The sequence below is a fragment of the Pecten maximus genome, unplaced genomic scaffold, assembly GCF_902652985.1.
Source record: "Pecten maximus unplaced genomic scaffold, xPecMax1.1, whole genome shotgun sequence".
Lineage (NCBI taxonomy): Eukaryota > Metazoa > Mollusca > Bivalvia > Pectinida > Pectinidae > Pecten > Pecten maximus.
In genome coordinates this window covers 1-18,123 of record NW_022982886.1, presented here as the reverse complement: position 1 = coordinate 18,123, position 18,123 = coordinate 1, and the positions used below count along the sequence as shown (strand labels likewise).

Genomic DNA, 18,123 nt, shown 5'->3' with positions numbered 1-18,123 from the left:
ATTGAAAAAAAAACATTGATTAAATATCAAGATTAAAAGCATTTGAAAAAAATTGTCACCCTTTCATATGTTTGTATTTACAATATATAATTTGTTTTCACATATCTCCCTAATTAGTACCACCAATGGCAAATATCCAATTATCATACAACAATAAGTAACATACTGTTAAACATATCTGTTTATGTATAGAGTACCTAGAACCATGTAAACAATGCGAGTTATAAATACCCTACAGCGATATCAACCAGATCGACGATACTGGGAACTAAACTTGAAAGTTAATTAGAAACAACGACGTCATCAGGTAAGAAACATCCTCCATTTGTGTATTATATGTGAAACAATAACATTTTGACATATTCTTAATATTTCATTTCATTTCATACTTCCAACTTTCTTTTATTTGTTAAATGGAGAAATAGTCTTAATTGATTAAAGACGTTTTTGTTTATCATTTCATCATATCCTAAAGATTCCATTGTATTATCACATCATATCCCAATGATTCCATTGTATTATTATTTCTCTTGATTTTTTGCCACTTCTGATTGGCTGAAAAGAGGTCACGCGACCACCTATAAAAAGCTATATTGACCGCTGTTTCCGAAAAAGTTTATAAAAAAACGATATTGTACGGTCATTTTTAGAAAGCATCTAGATACGTTATTGATACAAGCGTTTGAGCGACCTGAATAGAGTGTAAACAATCAAAGATGGCAGACGACAACATTTTCCCCAAACTGTCTGAAGACGATATCAACAATATTCTTGAAAATGCCGACGCTGTTAACACGAAGCGAGCTACCAATACAGCTGTGAAGCTTTTTCGCCAATACCTTACAGCCAGGAGCATGCAGGAAAACTTCGAGGTATATTCTCCTGTATAATTGGATGACGCACTGTCAACTTTTTATCTTGAGATGTATGACAGGAAAGGGAAACTTTTAAGAAATAAAAATTGTTGGCCTATAGAAGCAGCAATTAATTTCATATTGAATATTGTTGTCTAATTCATATTGGTCTTTTCATTTATCTTTTTGGAATTGATATCTAGAAACCAAATGACAATTACTTTGAACTAACGTTTAAGTCTATATCGCTAGATATACAGTTTTTTCACAAAAGCAAGAAAAATAAAAAATCAATTATAGCATTTAAAATTCGGTCGATACATGGTTATATCGACCAAAGAAAAAATATTGACCTCGGACTACGTCCTCGGTTAATATTTTTTTCTTAGGTTGATATAACCATGTATCGATCTCATTAAAATGCTATATTTGTATATTATCTCATTATTTCCCAAAGATTCCATCGTATCATCTCGATATATCCGAAAGATTATATTGTATTTATGGATAAAAATTTAGCTAAAACGTATGGTATTCCAGACGGAAAACCATTATACAGTGACCTGGTATCCTGCCTGAGTATCTGGTTTCCCATCTCTGTTCATGGATCAGTACTTGTTTTCTGCCGAATCAAAACAATAAAAAGGTTGTTGATACATTATTCTATTTTATTGATTACGCTAAAAATTAACATATACTGTTGAACCCGCTTATTATGATATGCTATTTGCCACAGAAAAATATCATAATTAGTGATATATCATAATAATCATGAAGCTGCTTATTAGATCTTTCTAACGTGTCATAATAGAAAGTGAGGTCTGCCCTATAATAATATAATCAATAGCCATAAATTGATGTGGAAAGACGGGAAGATATTTATACAAATTGATATAGTGATAATTAAAATGGTGAAATGTAAGTCAATACGATGAAAAACAAAATGATTTAAATTGTCATGATTTACCTTATTTTGCACAAAAAATGCTTTACTTTTAGTTTCGAAAGCATAATTATTTGCCGCGTTGTGTCAAAATGTTACGATCATGTGACGATCCCATGTCCAGCTAGTTTGCGGTGAAATTGTCAACTCAGAGACGTAGAAAGCTTTACACGTCTCTGATCAACTCAATAAACAAAATCATAGGATTTAAACAATTATCAAACTTTTTTTTATCGAAAACGGCATACATCGTGAATATATAGCAATCGTTTTCAGTTGTTTACGAAAATAAGGTGAACTCTTAATGGAATTCCGACATCAGGCTGACCGCACGTATTAGTGCCGATTTTAACACTTTTTGAACGGAGATACGGGGAAATTAACTTCAAATGCAATCACAAAATTATTAATTAGATATTTAAAACACGTGTCTGCCTTCCAAAGTAAATTTTCATTGAAATCAACGTATATCGCAAGATGTCGTGTCAAGGTAATTGTGAATTTTCACTGTGAAATGTATACTAGTTTTCATATGAGAATGTCGACAGACCTACTAGTATTATTTCCATTTAATAGTTCATTAATTGAATACTAGTTGTCTTACAGTGTATTTAAGACAACCCTTCATTACCGCGGAGGCATTGTTTAGACTATTGTTATAAACTGACTGGGGGAAGCGAGGTGTAAAACATACCTGAACTAGACAGGTCTTTACCTCGGGCCACGTAATTAACCAGACCTCTTGTCCCGGAGTTCCACACAGACATCTTACCTGAAGTATTACCAAATAAAACCCAGTCACGACAATTTTTTTTTTAATAAACGGGATATTATATATACAAATAACAACCGATTCAGGTACGCGAAAGATCGGTAATCCGGACGGAATATCGGGGATACGGCGGTTGGTATCCAGAGGAGAAATTTCTCATTATATTATTAATTATCAATTATATCAATATATCCCAAAGATTCCTTCGTACTATGTCGTCATATCCCAAAGATTCCATTGTATTGTCTTATTACATCCCAAAGATTCCATTGTTTTGTCGCATTATACCCAAAGTATAAGTAAACAATATAATTAATCAGTATAAATACCTCTGATTTACACTATATTCATGCAGTGGTCGTCTTAAAATCCCTTTGTTGCTAAAGAGGAAAACTACGTCTTATGAGTTTAACCTTGCGTTATTTTATTTCTCAGTTTCTTATTGATGGACAGTAGCATTTAGAACATCCGACAGTCAATAAAAAAAATCTCACATTTGCTTTTGTAATATCATCTCTCAGAAAATGTCACCTTGCTCAGAAAATCGTCATGCTCGTCACAATCTGACGATGTGACTAATTTTGTGCACACATTTGCAATTGCATCGCCACTTTCAGTATAAGTTTTGCTATCACAACCTTCGGTATTTAGCTTTACGATAGTTTGAGAAATGTTATCAAGCCTTTGTTTTTTTAGCCATTGGACTAAGTTTCTGAAGCTAATACGAGATTTTGAATATGAAATGTCCCCGTACAAAGTTCGTAATCACAAATGGCTGCTTTAAAGTTACCATCACCGATACAACTTGTAAATAGGTTTCTAGGGGTTTAACGTCCTCTCAACCGTCAGGGTCTTATGAGGACGGGTGTCAAGGAGACACCAACAGTCAGGGTCTTATGAGGACGGGTGTCAAGGAGACACCTAAAGTGAGAAAACTAAGCGGAGAAAGACGGAGAAGTGAGGAAAGAAAGGAAATATTCAAGATCCCAAGTGTTGCAATGGGGGCAGATGATCTATTCTGGTCTTTTTAATGTCATCTTAAATACAAGACACGGAAGAAAATCTCCGATTCTTCAGGTGGTCCACTCTTAGTCGGCTTCTACGATCAATAATGCGATACAGTGGGCCTTATTCCAGGGTTCTCCCATGTTCCCAGAACAGAAGACGTCGAAGATAAACCACCCCCGACCCTGTAGGGGCCCTTACAGTTAGTAGCCCCTTACGACATGCAGTGAGACACATCATGCGTATTCTTTCTCGGCCCCTGCACGGGTTACGATGCTTAATTGTGGTCACTTGTCTCACAGACTTTGCTGGTGACCTGATCATTATTAGTGAGATTTGGCACGTACACTTAATTTTTCTTGGCGATTAAGCATATCTACATGTGCGTGTACGTGTAAAAAGATGTTGTTTGCTGAGCTTGAGTGGTTAATAACTCATGTAATAACCTATGGAATTTGTTGTTCTATTAACATACTTGGCAATTACACTCTGGAAATGGCGGATGAATCTTGTCTGCTCGGCTTATAAATGGATGACGAAGCAATATTTCTTATGGTAAAACAGGAAGAACTTGTTCCGCGCCTAGAATTGGAACAGTTGTGTACAGAAAAATGTAAAAGTTTGTTTCGGTTGGAAAGGGAAGACCTTTATTTGCTCCGACGTGCTTTACGATTACCAGAAATAATCCTCTGTAAAAACGCAGTGGTGTAGAGGGACTGTGCATTTCACTTCGTCGTTAAGCATACTCAAGCAGTCCGACTTGCATAGTATATTTGGCAGGTCGAAGCTCGAACTATCTTATGTCATTAATGAGGTACTTAATTTTTTTTATATCCGTACCGAATGACACCGAACTACATGTACATATAACGGTTATATTAGCTACTACTGTACCGGGAAAAGGGAAGCTCTAGGCTTACAGTGGACCGACGTTATATGCTGCGACCATTTCATTCAAATGGATATGATTAGGGACAGCGATTTAACCATTTTGTATGAAATTTGTTCATTGTTTTGATAATTCATTCATGGCTATCGGCGTCCACTGCATGTTGAGAAGCAAGGGGGAGGTGAGATGTCAGTTTTGGTTCGCAATAATCGATGCAATAGGCATATCTCGCTTCCGTGCGTCGTCTATTTTACCATCATCAAATTATATTTCGTATGACTCAACCCCAAGATTAATCGACATTTCCATGAGGACACCTCTCTCACCCAGGTATGTTAATGTTGACCACCGGCAAATCCACAAAACATGTCCATGTTGATCTTTTGAAGACATACGACAAACAAGAATAAGTGAGAATAGTAAAAATGGTCCATGGTCAAAGGCCAGATGTTAGCCAATCAGATTTTTTGGGGGTCACAAATGACCAATCAGAGGCTTAGAAAGTGATTACAGACCGCGGTGTGTAAACAAAAACAATAACACACTGCTATGAATTTTATCACGTGCCATATCAGTTGTAAAACAAGCGTAGTTATGGGATAAATAACCAATAATGACTTCAAGTTTCATGAAATCCGAATAAACTCATCCATGCAGTTCATTTAAGAAATAATTAACGATGATTCGTGTATTATTGCAGGATATACAACGAAATAACGAAGGCCGCAGGCCCGAGTTATTAATTAAAATTGCAAAATATCCGAGTCCGAGTTGTATATCCTGCAACAATACACGAGTCAAAGTTGATTATTTCTATTCTACCATGTACTGTTTAGTTCTGAGATCGACCTCTTTCTAATAGAAAAACAGCAAAGAAACCCCGAGAAAACCTTGTAATTTATTTCTTGAGTATTGCATTATTTGTTGATGAAATATACAGGCAATACAGTACTACGATCAAGAGCATAGGCCTCCGTAGGATTCGAACTCGCGTCGTGATAAAACGTTATTGAAAGACTAACCCATTAGCCCACTCGGCTATGGTAACCTTTTATAAAATGGGTGAATATTAGATATATAAAATTGTTACAGCCGTGACTCCACACCGTGTATTATTGGCACGAGCGTGGGTTATTGGAAAACAATACATGGTTTTAAACCAATCAAAACTGGCGTTGCATAGCAAACATGGTAGAATAACCCATTACCTATGCAAGGCCTATCAAGATTGTCAAAGCGTTCGAATGTTTGCAAAATTCGAGAAATGGTTTTTATGAATATGCAATAATTTACTTCTTACAATCTCTTGAGTGATTTACGGGCCCCATATGCTTTGGATACATTTTGCCATACGGTGCTTCGGTATGTAAAATAGACCTATTTGTGACACTTTCTTTCTAAATATCAAAGATATTGTGACGAGTTTCGAATGAAAATACACATAGTTTTACACTGTGGTAATAGAAAATAAAAACAACAACATTGTTGTCTGTATGTCACTATGTTGAACCAGAGACCTAGTATATAGGTCTCTGGTTGAACGGAGTAGACAATCTAGTACAGAATTGTAACCACGTGCTATTATGCATGATTATCAGCTTGTTTTCAAAATTAAAATCAAATTCAGTATTCAGTCCATTGAACAGGGTGAAGAAATATCTTAAAATTCATGTGATGATAACTTTTCATTGATTAAGTAATTAAACATATCACAGAAAGCTACACCATTTGTACTTACGTGCACAAGTTACTGTCAACGTGTAGGCGGTGCTCGATGCCAGACAATGACGACGTCATACACATAAGAAGAGTGGAACCATCCGTTTACACGTACAAGTACACGTAAGCTTGCTTAACCTCTCTATTGTTACATTTTAGGTCAAGGTCATAGTATAGAACATACAACTTCAATGGTTCTGGGACTGAGGGTGGTGAGAGGACCTGACTGGAACCTCGGGAACGAGGATGGCGGTGACGGCCATCTTGGTACTGTTGTAGAGGACCATGGCGACAACACTGTCACGGTAGTTTGGGATATGGGGTCAAGGACGACATGTCGCGCGGGAGAGGATGATAAATGTGACCTCTGCATCCTGGACAATGCCCCAACAGGTAGTAAAAAGCATTATTGACCCGTCATATTAACAACGGTGGGGTACTAAATCTTGTGTAAAACATTGAAATATTATATACCATCTTTGAGTTATATGTGATTTTCAAAAAATCAGAAATAGGTGGCTAACATTTTAAAAGTTGAATTTTCACGTATTTTTGAAATTTCGTTCATTTACATTGCACTACATGTGCCTTTATCTTCAAAAATGCGTTGTTTATATTATACCTCATAAAATATATCAGTATTCCAAGATATTGAATATAAAACAAGATTTATGATATATAGAGGATATTGAATGTTTTCCCGTTGAATAAAGATAAATCATAATATTGCTAGGTACATTCATACACATGTATTTTTTTTTTTTAAATATTAAAGACTTGTGTTTTATATTTGTTAAAAGGCGACTAATTAAGGTCAATATTTGTTCATCTTTGGAAATACCGAGAATGTCATCTACCAAGCAAAAAGTCAAATCACCCTTTTTTAACGCGGTGAACCATTTTTGATAAACGATAAATTAAAGCTTCTTTTACTTCTGAATATGAACAAGTACATGTATATGTTAATTCGCACAGGAGTACGTTTCGGCTCGGCCACCTGTTCCGAGTGTGAGGTAGATGGGATATTTGGAATGAAGCGGAACTGTAAGCAGTGTGAAGGGGTGTGTCTCTGTAGTGTGTGCTACATAAAGGGTAGACATGACGAAAGACACGCGTTTATCAGATACTTCAGTCCGGAGTCGAACGGGTAAGGACATGAAATTGTCGAGTCAGTATGAATATACCGGGATTTCATCAAATATGTAACAGTTTTTGTCTTTAAATGATCAATAGAAATACATGTATTGGTATATAATGTAAACCACCAATATCATAACGTAATATCGCAGGTGAAATCAGATAATGATTTTATATGATTTAACTCGTATTCGTTTCTACTAAGTCAATTCCCTCGAGTATTAACTAAGATATCATTCCTCCAGTATAAAATCAGATAATTTCCTCGGGTTTTAATAAGATAAATCCCTCGGCTATTACCTCAGACAATTCCTTCGGACATTTGCTCAGATAATTCCCTCGAGAATTTACTCAAACGACAAACTCGAGTATTTACTACGATAATTCCCCGAGTATTTATTAAGATAATTCCTTCGAGTATTTACTCAACAATTCACTCGTGTATTTACTTTAAACCATCCACTCTAATATTTTTCAGGAAATTCCCTCGCGTATTTACTTACGTAATTCCCTCCAGTATTAACTAAAATAATTCCCTCCAGTATTAACTAAGATAATTCCCTCGAGTATTTACTAAGAAAATTCCCTCGAGTATTTACTCAAACAACAAACTCGAGTATTTGCTAAGATAATTCCCTCGAGCATTTACTAAGAAAATTCCCTTGAGTATTTACTCAAACAATTCCCTCGGGTTTTTTTCTCATACCATTCCATTGGGTATTTACTCAATGGATTTCCTCTAGTATTTATTAAGACTATTCCTTTGTGTATTTACTCAAACAATTAATCTGAGTATTTACTCAAACAATTCACCTGAGTTTGTACTCAGACAATTCCCTCGATAATTTAATCAGATAATTCCCTCTAGTATTTACTAAGACCATCCCCTCGGGTATTTTCGCAGAAACTTCCCTCGAGTATTTACTGACACAATTCCTTCGTGTTTTTACTCAAATCGTTTGAAATAATTTCCATTATCGCATACACTCCCTCGGAGGATTACTGGGTCTGGCGTCTGTTGCCTTGAACTACACCTATTACCTAACCCTCTACCAGATTAACACATACAACTATAATCAAACTTGTTACTGTGATTTATTTCCGATCGTTCAAGGGTAGAGGTACCGAAGCGTTTTACCTCCAATAAGCAGCGATCTCTTGGAATGTTCCCAGGAGCAAAGGTCGTCCGAGGAACGGACTGGGATTGGTCCGACCAAGATGGTAAGGGTCATTGTTAGTCTCGGGGGTAAAAGAGGAACGGACTGGGATTGGTCCGACCAAGGTAAGGGTCATTGTTAGTCTCGGGGGTAAAAGAGGAACGGACTGGGATTGGTCCGACCAAGGTAAGGGTCAGTGTTAATCTCGGGGGTAAAAAAGGAACGGACTGGGATTGGTCCGACCAAGATGGTAAGGGTCATTGTTAGTCTCGGGGTAAAAAAGGAACGGACTGGGATTGGTCCGACCAAGATGGTAAGGGTCATTGTTAGTCTCGGGGGTAAAAAAGGAACGGACTGGGATTGGTCCGACCAAGATGGTAAGGGTCATTGTTAGTCTCGGGGGTAAAAAAGGAACGGACTGGGAGTGGTCCGACCAAGATGGTAAGGGTCATTGTTAGTCTCGGGGGTAAAAGAGGAACGGACTGGGATTGGTCCGACCAAGATGGTAAGGGTCATTGTTAATCTCGGGGGTAAAAGAGGAACGGACTGGGATTGGTCCGACCAAGATGGTAAGGGTCATTGTTAGTCTTGGGGGTAAAAGAGGAACGGACTGGGATTGGTCCGACCAAGATGGTAAGGGTCATTGTTAGTCTCGGGGGTAAAAGAGGAACGGACTGGGATTGGTCCGACCAAGGTAAGGGTCATTGTTAGTCTCGGGGGTAAAAGAGGAACGGACTGGGATTGGTCCGACCAAGGTAAGGGTCAGTGTTAATCTCGGGGGTAAAAAAGGAACGGACTGGGATTGGTCCGACCAAGATGGTAAGGGTCATTGTTAGTCTCGGGGTAAAAAAGGAACGGACTGGGATTGGTCCGACCAAGATGGTAAGGGTCATTGTTAGTCTCGGGGGTAAAAAAGGAACGGACTGGGATTGGTCCGACCAAGATGGTAAGGGTCATTGTTAGTCTCGGGGGTAAAAAAGGAACGGACTGGGAGTGGTCCGACCAAGATGGTAAGGGTCATTGTTAGTCTCGGGGGTAAAAGAGGAACGGACTGGGATTGGTCCGACCAAGATGGTAAGGGTCATTGTTAATCTCGGGGGTAAAAGAGGAACGGACTGGGATTGGTCCGACCAAGATGGTAAGGGTCATTGTTAGTCTTGGGGGTAAAAGAGGAACGGACTGGGATTGGTCCGACCAAGATGGTAAGGGTCATTGTTAATCTCGGGGTAAAAGAGGAACTGACTGGGATTGGTCCGACCAAGGTAAGGGTCATTGTTAATCTCGGGGGTAAAAGAGGAACGGACTGGAATTGGTCCGACCAAGGTAAGGGTCATTGTTAATCTCGGGGGTAAAAGAGGAACGGACTGGGATTGGTCCGACCGAGGTAAGGGTCATTGTTAATCTCGGGGGTTAAAGAGGAACGGACTGGGATTGGTCCGACCAAGGTAAGGGTCATTGTTAGTCTTGGGGGTAAAAGAGGAACTGACTGGGATTGGTCCGACCAAGGTAAGGGTCATTGTTAGTCTTGGGGGTAAAAGAGGAACGGACTGGGAGTGGTCCGACCAAGATGGTAAGGGTCATTGTTAGTCTCGGGGGTAAAAGAGGAACGGACTGGGATTGGTCCGACCAAGATGGTAAGGGTCATTGTTAATCTCGGGGTAAAAGAGGAACTGACTGGGATTGGTCCGACCAAGGTAAGGGTCATTGTTAGTCTCGGGGGTAAAAGAGGAACGGACTGGAATTGGTCCGACCAAGGTAAGGGTCATTGTTAATCTCGGGAGTAAAAGAGGAACGGACTGGGATTGGTCCGACCGAGGTAAGGGTCATTGTTAATCTCGGGGGTAAAAGAGGAACGGACTGGGATTGGTCCGACCAAGGTAAGGGTCACTGTTAATCTCGGGGGTAAAAGAGGAACTGAATTGGATTAGTCCGACCAAGGTAAGGGTCATTGTTAATCTCGGGGGTAAAAGAGGAACTGACTGGGATTGGTCCGACCAAGGTAAGGGTCATTGTTAGTCTTGGGGGTAAAAGAGGAACTGACTGGGATTGGTCCGACCAGGTAAGGGTCATTGTTAGTTTTGGGGGTAAATTCGCATTGGAATATGGACATAATGGATAATTTACTGACATTATTTAAGAAAAATAACATATCATCATTGCATTCTGTATCGGAGTATTTCCTAAAAAAAATGCTACAGGAAAAATTAATATCCACTTGAATAATGGATTGAGAATTTATCACCTCCGACATAATGGACGGTTTGTCACTATTGCATCATCAGACGTGTGTAAATTATGTTTTTATACGAAGCTGTTGTGAAGACAAGACATAACAAACTCACTAAGTACATACGATATGTACATATAAAAATGTTCTCAATGTAGAAACATATGGTTGTCTCTGAACAGGTGGAGCAGGCAGCTCGGGAACTGTGGCAGGTCTCCGGTCGTATGAGGAGGGTATTGGTGACCGAAACAGTGTTACAGTCACGTGGGAGAAGACACAGAAAACCGCGAAATATCGTGTGGGATTCGAGGGCAAGGTCGATCTGAAATGTAAAGTCGAAGGAGAAGCCCCCGGGTACGATTACTACAAAGAACACCTTCCACTTCTTGGTAGGTAGCCGTGCGATCAATGCTATGGACGAAACCTGGTTAATTAGTAAATCTGGTTAACAAAAAACCTGGTTAATTAGTAAATCTGGTTAACAAAAAACCTGGTTAATTAGTAAATCTGGTTAACAAAAAACCTGGTTAATTAGTAAATCTGGTTAATTAATAAACATGGTTAAGTAGTAAATCTGGTTAATTAAAAAAAACTGGTTAATTGATAAAAGATTTAAGCAATAGTATCATTGGTTTCATCCCGATACTTTTCCAGAAACAATTACACGCAATGTTCAAATGCATTTCAGCATCTCGGTTAAGGAGCCAGGGTTTTATGATTGTCTGGGAAAAATGACACATTTTAGATACAACAGTCCGGAATGTAGATCAATAATATAGTCCTGAATGTCCCCTAAATAGAAATAAAACATCTTCAGGGTGTGAATTTTCTTCTTGGTGTGTACCAAGGAGGCATAAGGCTGGTTTGTGTTCCTATCACTGTTACGACATGTCTGCTCTTTCATCCTGTCATTAGTTTTCTCCTGTTTGTGTCTCCTTTACATATTGGCCTGGTTGGTACGAGGGTGTTCATCTCCGAATAAAAAATACTGTAGTCGCCTTCCACAATATAATGTGTCTGGATACCACGTGATATTTTATAGAGAATAGAATGTTGCAGAGTGAATTCGTAACATGTGGAATAGAGGTTTGTTTTTGTCATGCTACGCTTCTTTGGTATGATAAAAGTAGAATTTTGTTTTAATTTGGATACATATTTTTAAGAGAAAAAGAGTAAGATCCGCGCCATGTACACTAATACAAGGAGAAACACTATGCGATAGCAGTTTAACATTTCCTTAACTATGGTTACTTTCTGTTTCCTCAGACGCTGATATTTTTGAAGTGTACGAGGATCTGTCCGCGATTTTCCTTAAGGTTAATGACAAGGTGTGTGCGGGTGTGTCCAAGGAAGACCTGGAGGTCGCTCAGAAGGAACATGGCGGCTGGCACGTAAGGATGGCCGAGGTAAGTCATGCTTTTGATGTACCAGACGGTTTTTATGGCATGCTGTAATTAGATTTTATTCATAATTTGATTACATATACATGAAAACAGTTAAATTTAGTTTGGTTTAGTATTGTTTAACAACCTATAAACAACTATGGTCATTTAAGGACGGTCTCCCCTGCGTGCCATATCTATGAGGTGAGTGATTGAGTGTATGAGTATTTTTGAGGCTGATGTATATTCGTGTTTGTCTCATTTTGATAGCGCCGGAATGATGCCGCTTTATAGTGCTACCTAAATTTCTCAGAAGACACCCAGCAGCACACCTCACCCATTCACATTATACTTACAACTAGCGAACCAGTCGTCCCACTACAAATTAAAATACTTAGCGTCAAGCAGAAGTAGAAACTGCCATTTTTAAAGACTTTGGTATGGATCGGCTAGGGCACAGAACCCAAATCTTTCCTCACAGGGGCGAATGGTCATCCAAACGTCAAAAGTGAGGCACTGTCAAGGGAGACATTAGGAAGAAAGACTTTTAGAAAAAAGATAAGATCTCAAATTTAATCGTCTCTTACAATCATGCAGTAGGGGCAGCAGGCACCATTTGTTTGCCTTACCTGCAGGGCAGTATGGAAACAGAAACATTTTAATATCTAGTGTATGCGGTAGAAGAAGAATATTCCCATCTAAAGTGAAATTTCATATCATCCTCCGCTTAATTTACAAATGAAAACAACATTATAACAAAATAGTAACGAAACCTTAGATTTAATTAAAATCGAGGCCAAAATACGAACAAAAGTATTGATTGGCATGAACACCCGATAAAAACTATAATGAAAGTATGACCAGAAAGTCTGGAAGGATAAGTGTCTTTTGCTTCGTGGATAACACCCGCCATACAACAAGTGTTGGGCAAATCTGGCCGAAGTCACGTTCTCAAAATAGGAACAGAAAACAGAATAACATCGAACATATCTGGTTTTATATCGCATAAGGAAATGAAATAACTCGTTTAATACTTATGTTTTTGTCTTGTTACATGTGGTAGGAAATAAATTTTATTATTTCTTATTAAGATCCATAAGATTGAGTCGAATTTGCCATTAGACTTAGTATTAGGCTTGAAACATGTATAATATAGGTCAATGCTATTTCCCCCATATTGAACAGCGTTAGGCGATTGTGGCGGTGTCGGGGATCATTTGACATTAACACAATATATATATTATATATTCATCACAGTACAACTACGATATGAAATTCAAATCTTTATCTTCGGATCACCAACACAGTGTATATGATATAATGTGCTAATTATTTGATATATAACATAGTAACACAATTGACGAAGGGAGATAACTTTATGACTCGTGCCCTGACCGAGCCTCGAACTCAAGATCTACTGCAACCAATCGCCTAGCTTATACCGCTGCGTCACATCGGCGTTCTTAAAAAAGAACTTTTCAATGGCACAGTGATGGTCGGCCCGATATACTGATATGCTCATAGTGGAAGTCGTCTATTAGATTATATGAATACTTACAATGTAGATCGCAATATATTTACATATATGGATGGGAATTGTAATTATCTTCGGATCACCGTCACTTTGTGCATATGATACATTGGTGCATAATCGTGTTTACAGTTACCAGGACGAGTCAGCGAAATAACTAAATTTACACGGTCTGGTGACACTAAAGTGAATTTTGGTGGAGACAATTGGATTCTTAATCCGGACACTTTGGTCAAGGTATTGGATTTTTTAAACTCTATATTATCAATTTTTATTTTTGGTAAAGATATGTTATTATTGTCAAACTCTGTTAAAACAAAAACCATTCCGAATGTCTAAAAAAAAACCCTCATCGGTATGAAAAATTATACGCTCAACTTCGAAAATAACGAAGTTGGGAACAACGAAATTTTGGTAACAACGAAGTACATTTCATGTCCCGATTTTCACCACTATATACTGAAACAACGAATTAACTGAAACAAGGGAATTATTTTTTTAGTCCCCCACCACATTTTTACCTGAAATAATTTGAATCAACACACCCCTGTCAAAACAACATTACGTACCGTGTTCATTTGTCTCGGTAAGTTTGTCCTAGCCGTAATATGTGTTAAGTTTCGTCCTAGCTGTAACGTGTTCAGTTTCGACCTAGCTGTAAGGTGTTGAGTTTCGACCTAGCTGTAATGTGCCGAGTTTCGACCTAGCTGTAATGTGTCGAGTTTCGGCCTAGCTGTAATGTGCCGAGTTTCGACCTAGCTGTAATGTGCCGAGTTTCGACCTAGCTGTAATGTGTTGAGTTTCGTCCTAGCTGTAAGGTGTCGAGTTTCGTTCTAGCTGTAAGGTGTTTAGTTTCGACCTAGCTGTAATGTGTTGAGTTTCGTCCTAGCTGTAACGTGTCGAGTTTCGTCCTAGCTGTATTGTGTTGAGTTTTGTCCTAGCTGTAATATGTGTCGAGTTTCGGCCTAGCTGTAATGTGTTTAGTTTCGTCCTAGCTGTAATGTGTTGAGTTTTGTCCTAGCTGTAATGTGTTTAGTTTCGTCCTAGCTGTAATGTGTTGAGTTTCGTCCTAGCTGTAATGTGTTGAGATTTGTCCTAGCTGTAATGTGTCGAGTTTCGTCCAAGCTGTAATGTGTCTAGTTTCGTCCTAGCTGTAATGTGTCTAGTTTCGTTCTAGCTGTAATGTGTTGAGTTTCGTTCTAGCTGTAAGGTGTTGAGTTTTGTCCTAGCTGTAATGTGCCGAGTTTCGTCCTAGCTGTAATGTGTCGAGTTTCGTCCTAGCTGTAAGGTGTTGAGTTTCGTTCTAGCTGTAATGTGTTGAGTTTCGACCTAGCTGTAATGTGTTGAGTTTTGTCCTAGCTGTAATGTGTTGAGTTTTGTCCTAGCTGTAATGTGTCGAGTTTCGTCCTAGCTGTAATGTGTTTAGTTTCGTCCTAGCTGTAAGGTGTTGAGTTTCGGCCTAGCTGTAATGTGCCGAGTTTCGTCCTAGCTGTAAGGTGTTGAGTTTCGGCCTAGCTGTAATGTGCCGAGTTTCGTCCTAGCTGTAATGTGTTGAGTTTTGTCCTAGCTGTAATGTGTTGAGTTTTGTCCTAGCTGTAATGTGTCGAGTTTCGTCCTAGCTGTAATGTGTTTAGTTTCGTCCTAGCTGTAATGTGTTGAGTTTTGTCCTAGCTGTAATGTGTTGAGTTTTGTTCTAGCTGTAATGTGTCGAGTTTCGTCCAAGCTGTAATGTGTCTAGTTTCGTCCTAGCTGTAATGTGTTTAGTTTCGTCCTAGCTGTAATGTGTTGAGTTTCGTCCTAGCTGTAACGTGTTGAGTTTCGTCCTAGCTGTAAGGTGTTGAGTTTCGTCCTAGCTGTAAGGTGTTGAGTTTTGTCCTAGCTGTAATGTGTCTAGTTTCGTCCTAGCTGTAATGTGTTTAGTTTCGTCCTAGCTGTAATGTGTTGAGTTTCGTCCTAGCTGTAACGTGTTGAGTTTCGTCCTAGCTGTAACGTGTTGAGTTTCGTCCTAGCTGTAAGGTGTTGAGTTTTGTCCTAGCTGTAATGTGTTGAGTTTTGTCCTAGCTGTAATGTGTCTAGTTTCGCCCTAGCTGTAATGTGTTGAGTTTCGCCCTAGCTGTAATGTGTCTTGTTTCGTCCTAGCTGTAACGTGTTGAGTTTCGTCCTAGCTGTAAGGTGTTGAGTTTTGTCCTAGTTGTAAGGTGTTGAGTTTTGTCCTAGCTGTAATGTGTCTAGTTTCGCCCTAGCTGTAATGTGTCTAGTTTCGCCCTAGCTGTAATGTGTTGAGTTTCGCCCTAGCTGTAATGTGTCTAGTTTCGACCTAGCTGTAATGTGTTGAGTTTCGTCCTAGCTGTAATGTGTCTAGTTTCGCCCTAGCTGTAATGTGTCTAGTTTCGTCCTAGCTGTAATGTGCCTAGTTTCGTCCTAGCTGTAACGTGTTGAGTTTCGTCCTAGATGTAAGGTGTTGAGTTTCGGCGTAGCTGTAATTTGTTGAGTTTCGCCCTAGCTGTAACGTGTTGAGTTTCGCCCTAGCTGTAATGTGTCTAGTTTCGTCCTAGCTGTAAGGTGTTTAGTTTCGTCCTAGCTGTAACGTGTTGAGTTTCGTCCTAGCTGTAAGGTGTTGAGTTTCGTCCTAGCTGTAAGGTGTTGAGTTTCGTCCTAGCTGTAAGGTGTTGAGTTTCGTCCTAGCTGTAAGGTGTTGAGTTTCGTCCTAGCTTTAATTTGTTGAGTTTCGTCCTAGCTGTAATGTGTTTAGTTTCGACCTAGCTGTAACGTGTTGAGTTTCGTCCTAGTTATAATGTGTTGAGTTTCGTCCTAGCTGTAATGTGTCGAGTTTCGTCCTAGCTGTAAGGTGTTTAGTTTCGACCTAGCTGTAAGGTGTTGAGTTTCGTCCTAGCTGTAATGTGTTGAGTTTCGTGCTAGCTGTAACGCGTTGAGTTTCGTCCTAGTTGTAATGTGTTGAGATTCGACCTAGCTGTAATGTGTCGAGATTCGGCCTAGCTGTATTGTGTTGAGTTTCTTCCTACCTGTCATGTGTTGAGTTTCAGCCTAGCTGTAATGTGTTTAGTTTCGACCTAGCTGAAAGGTGTTGAGTTTCGTCCTAGCTGTAATGTGTTGAGTTTCGTCCTAGCTGTAACGTGTTGAGTTTCGTCCTAGCTGTAATGTGTTGAGATTCGACCTAGCTGTAATGTGATGAGATTCGGCCTAGCTGTAATGTGTTGAGTTTCGGCCTAGCTGTAATGTGTCGAGTTTCGTCTTATTGTAATGTGTTGAGTTTTAATAATAAAGCTATGACTTCCACACCAATCTTTGTCTTTGGGGATTTAAAAAAAATCATAAGTAAACGTTAATATAAATTATAGAGTTTTCATCATTTCAATGATTCACATTGAATGAATGTCAAAATATAGGCAATGCCGTTGGAGACATTAGGAAGACAGTTCAGAAGATCCTTAATTTACCATGTATTGATATCACTAACAATGCTTTTATTACAAACTACATAGTGACATTATACCGTATGTCCATTCTAGGTTCACGATGTCAACATTGATGACACCGTCATGGTGTCAGATGACCAGGAGTTTGTGGAGATTGTACAAAAGGATCATGGTGGCTGGGTTGAAGAGATGGGTCTCGTACGTAATGAAGAGAAAATGTCTTTTTTTTTTAAAACTACTAGTATGATATTAGTGTAATTAAAATTAACATTTTAATGAAAACAATTCACATCAATTAAACACGTACTGTAAGAGGGTCACGTGTGTCTAAGGTGTTGTGGGATATACTGGTTGGATATATCAAATGTTTGCTTGTTTGTTTGCTGGGTTTATCATCCCGTGAACAGCCAGGCTCATTTTGAGGCGGGTCTCCTTGTTGTAGTTAGTGACTTCCTCACTGAACATTATAAGGGAGGCCCATTGCAAGTCATCCAGAGCACTAAAAATTAAGTGTCTTGCCTAAGGACACAATCCAGAGAGCACAGATCGGTCCATTTCTCAGCTTCCCGAGAAACACATGGGCAGAGAGCGTCGAACCATGCGACTTGGATCTACACTTGTTATGTAGTTGGCGCTCTAACCAACTGTGCTATCGGTGTTAGTAGTAGATGATATATCCGAAAAAGTGAATGTGAAATACAATACTCAACAAAAATATTAACGGCCTTCATTAATCCTATGCAGGTGCTTGGTAAAGCGGGTAAAGTTGTACGTATTACCCCGAAGAAAGACGTAGTGGTGGCGTTCGGGAGGAAGACCTGGGTATTTCATCCTGCTTGCCTCACTCCAGCCCCTGACGAGGAGATATTCCAAATCAATCCCCAGTTCTACTGTCACAGTTCAGTGTAAGTTACGTAATCGACCTTTCTAGGTCAAGAATATCGTCATGTAAACAAACCCATAATTTCAACTCAAAATCGAAAAAAGGGAGAAAAAAGTTAATATATACTAGCGGAAAATGGAACGCAAGTTCGGATTTTCTAACATCATATACGTCAAATAACTAATCA

General features: G+C 39.0%; 1 protein-coding gene across 1 annotated transcript; it reads left to right on the top strand.

Moving 5' to 3' along the window:
• Positions 1-6,373: 6,373 nt before the first annotated feature.
• On the top strand, positions 6,374-17,958 carry LOC117321079 (E3 ubiquitin-protein ligase MIB2-like; the record flags this gene model as incomplete). The annotated part of the gene is made up of 7 exons (XM_033875558.1): positions 6,374-6,575; positions 7,158-7,329; positions 8,434-8,540; positions 10,886-11,092; positions 11,970-12,109; positions 17,147-17,251; positions 17,798-17,958. Coding segments are annotated over exons 1-7 (1,094 nt in total), but the record flags the coding sequence as incomplete, so codon positions are not given.
• Between the last annotated feature and the right edge of the window lie 165 nt (positions 17,959-18,123).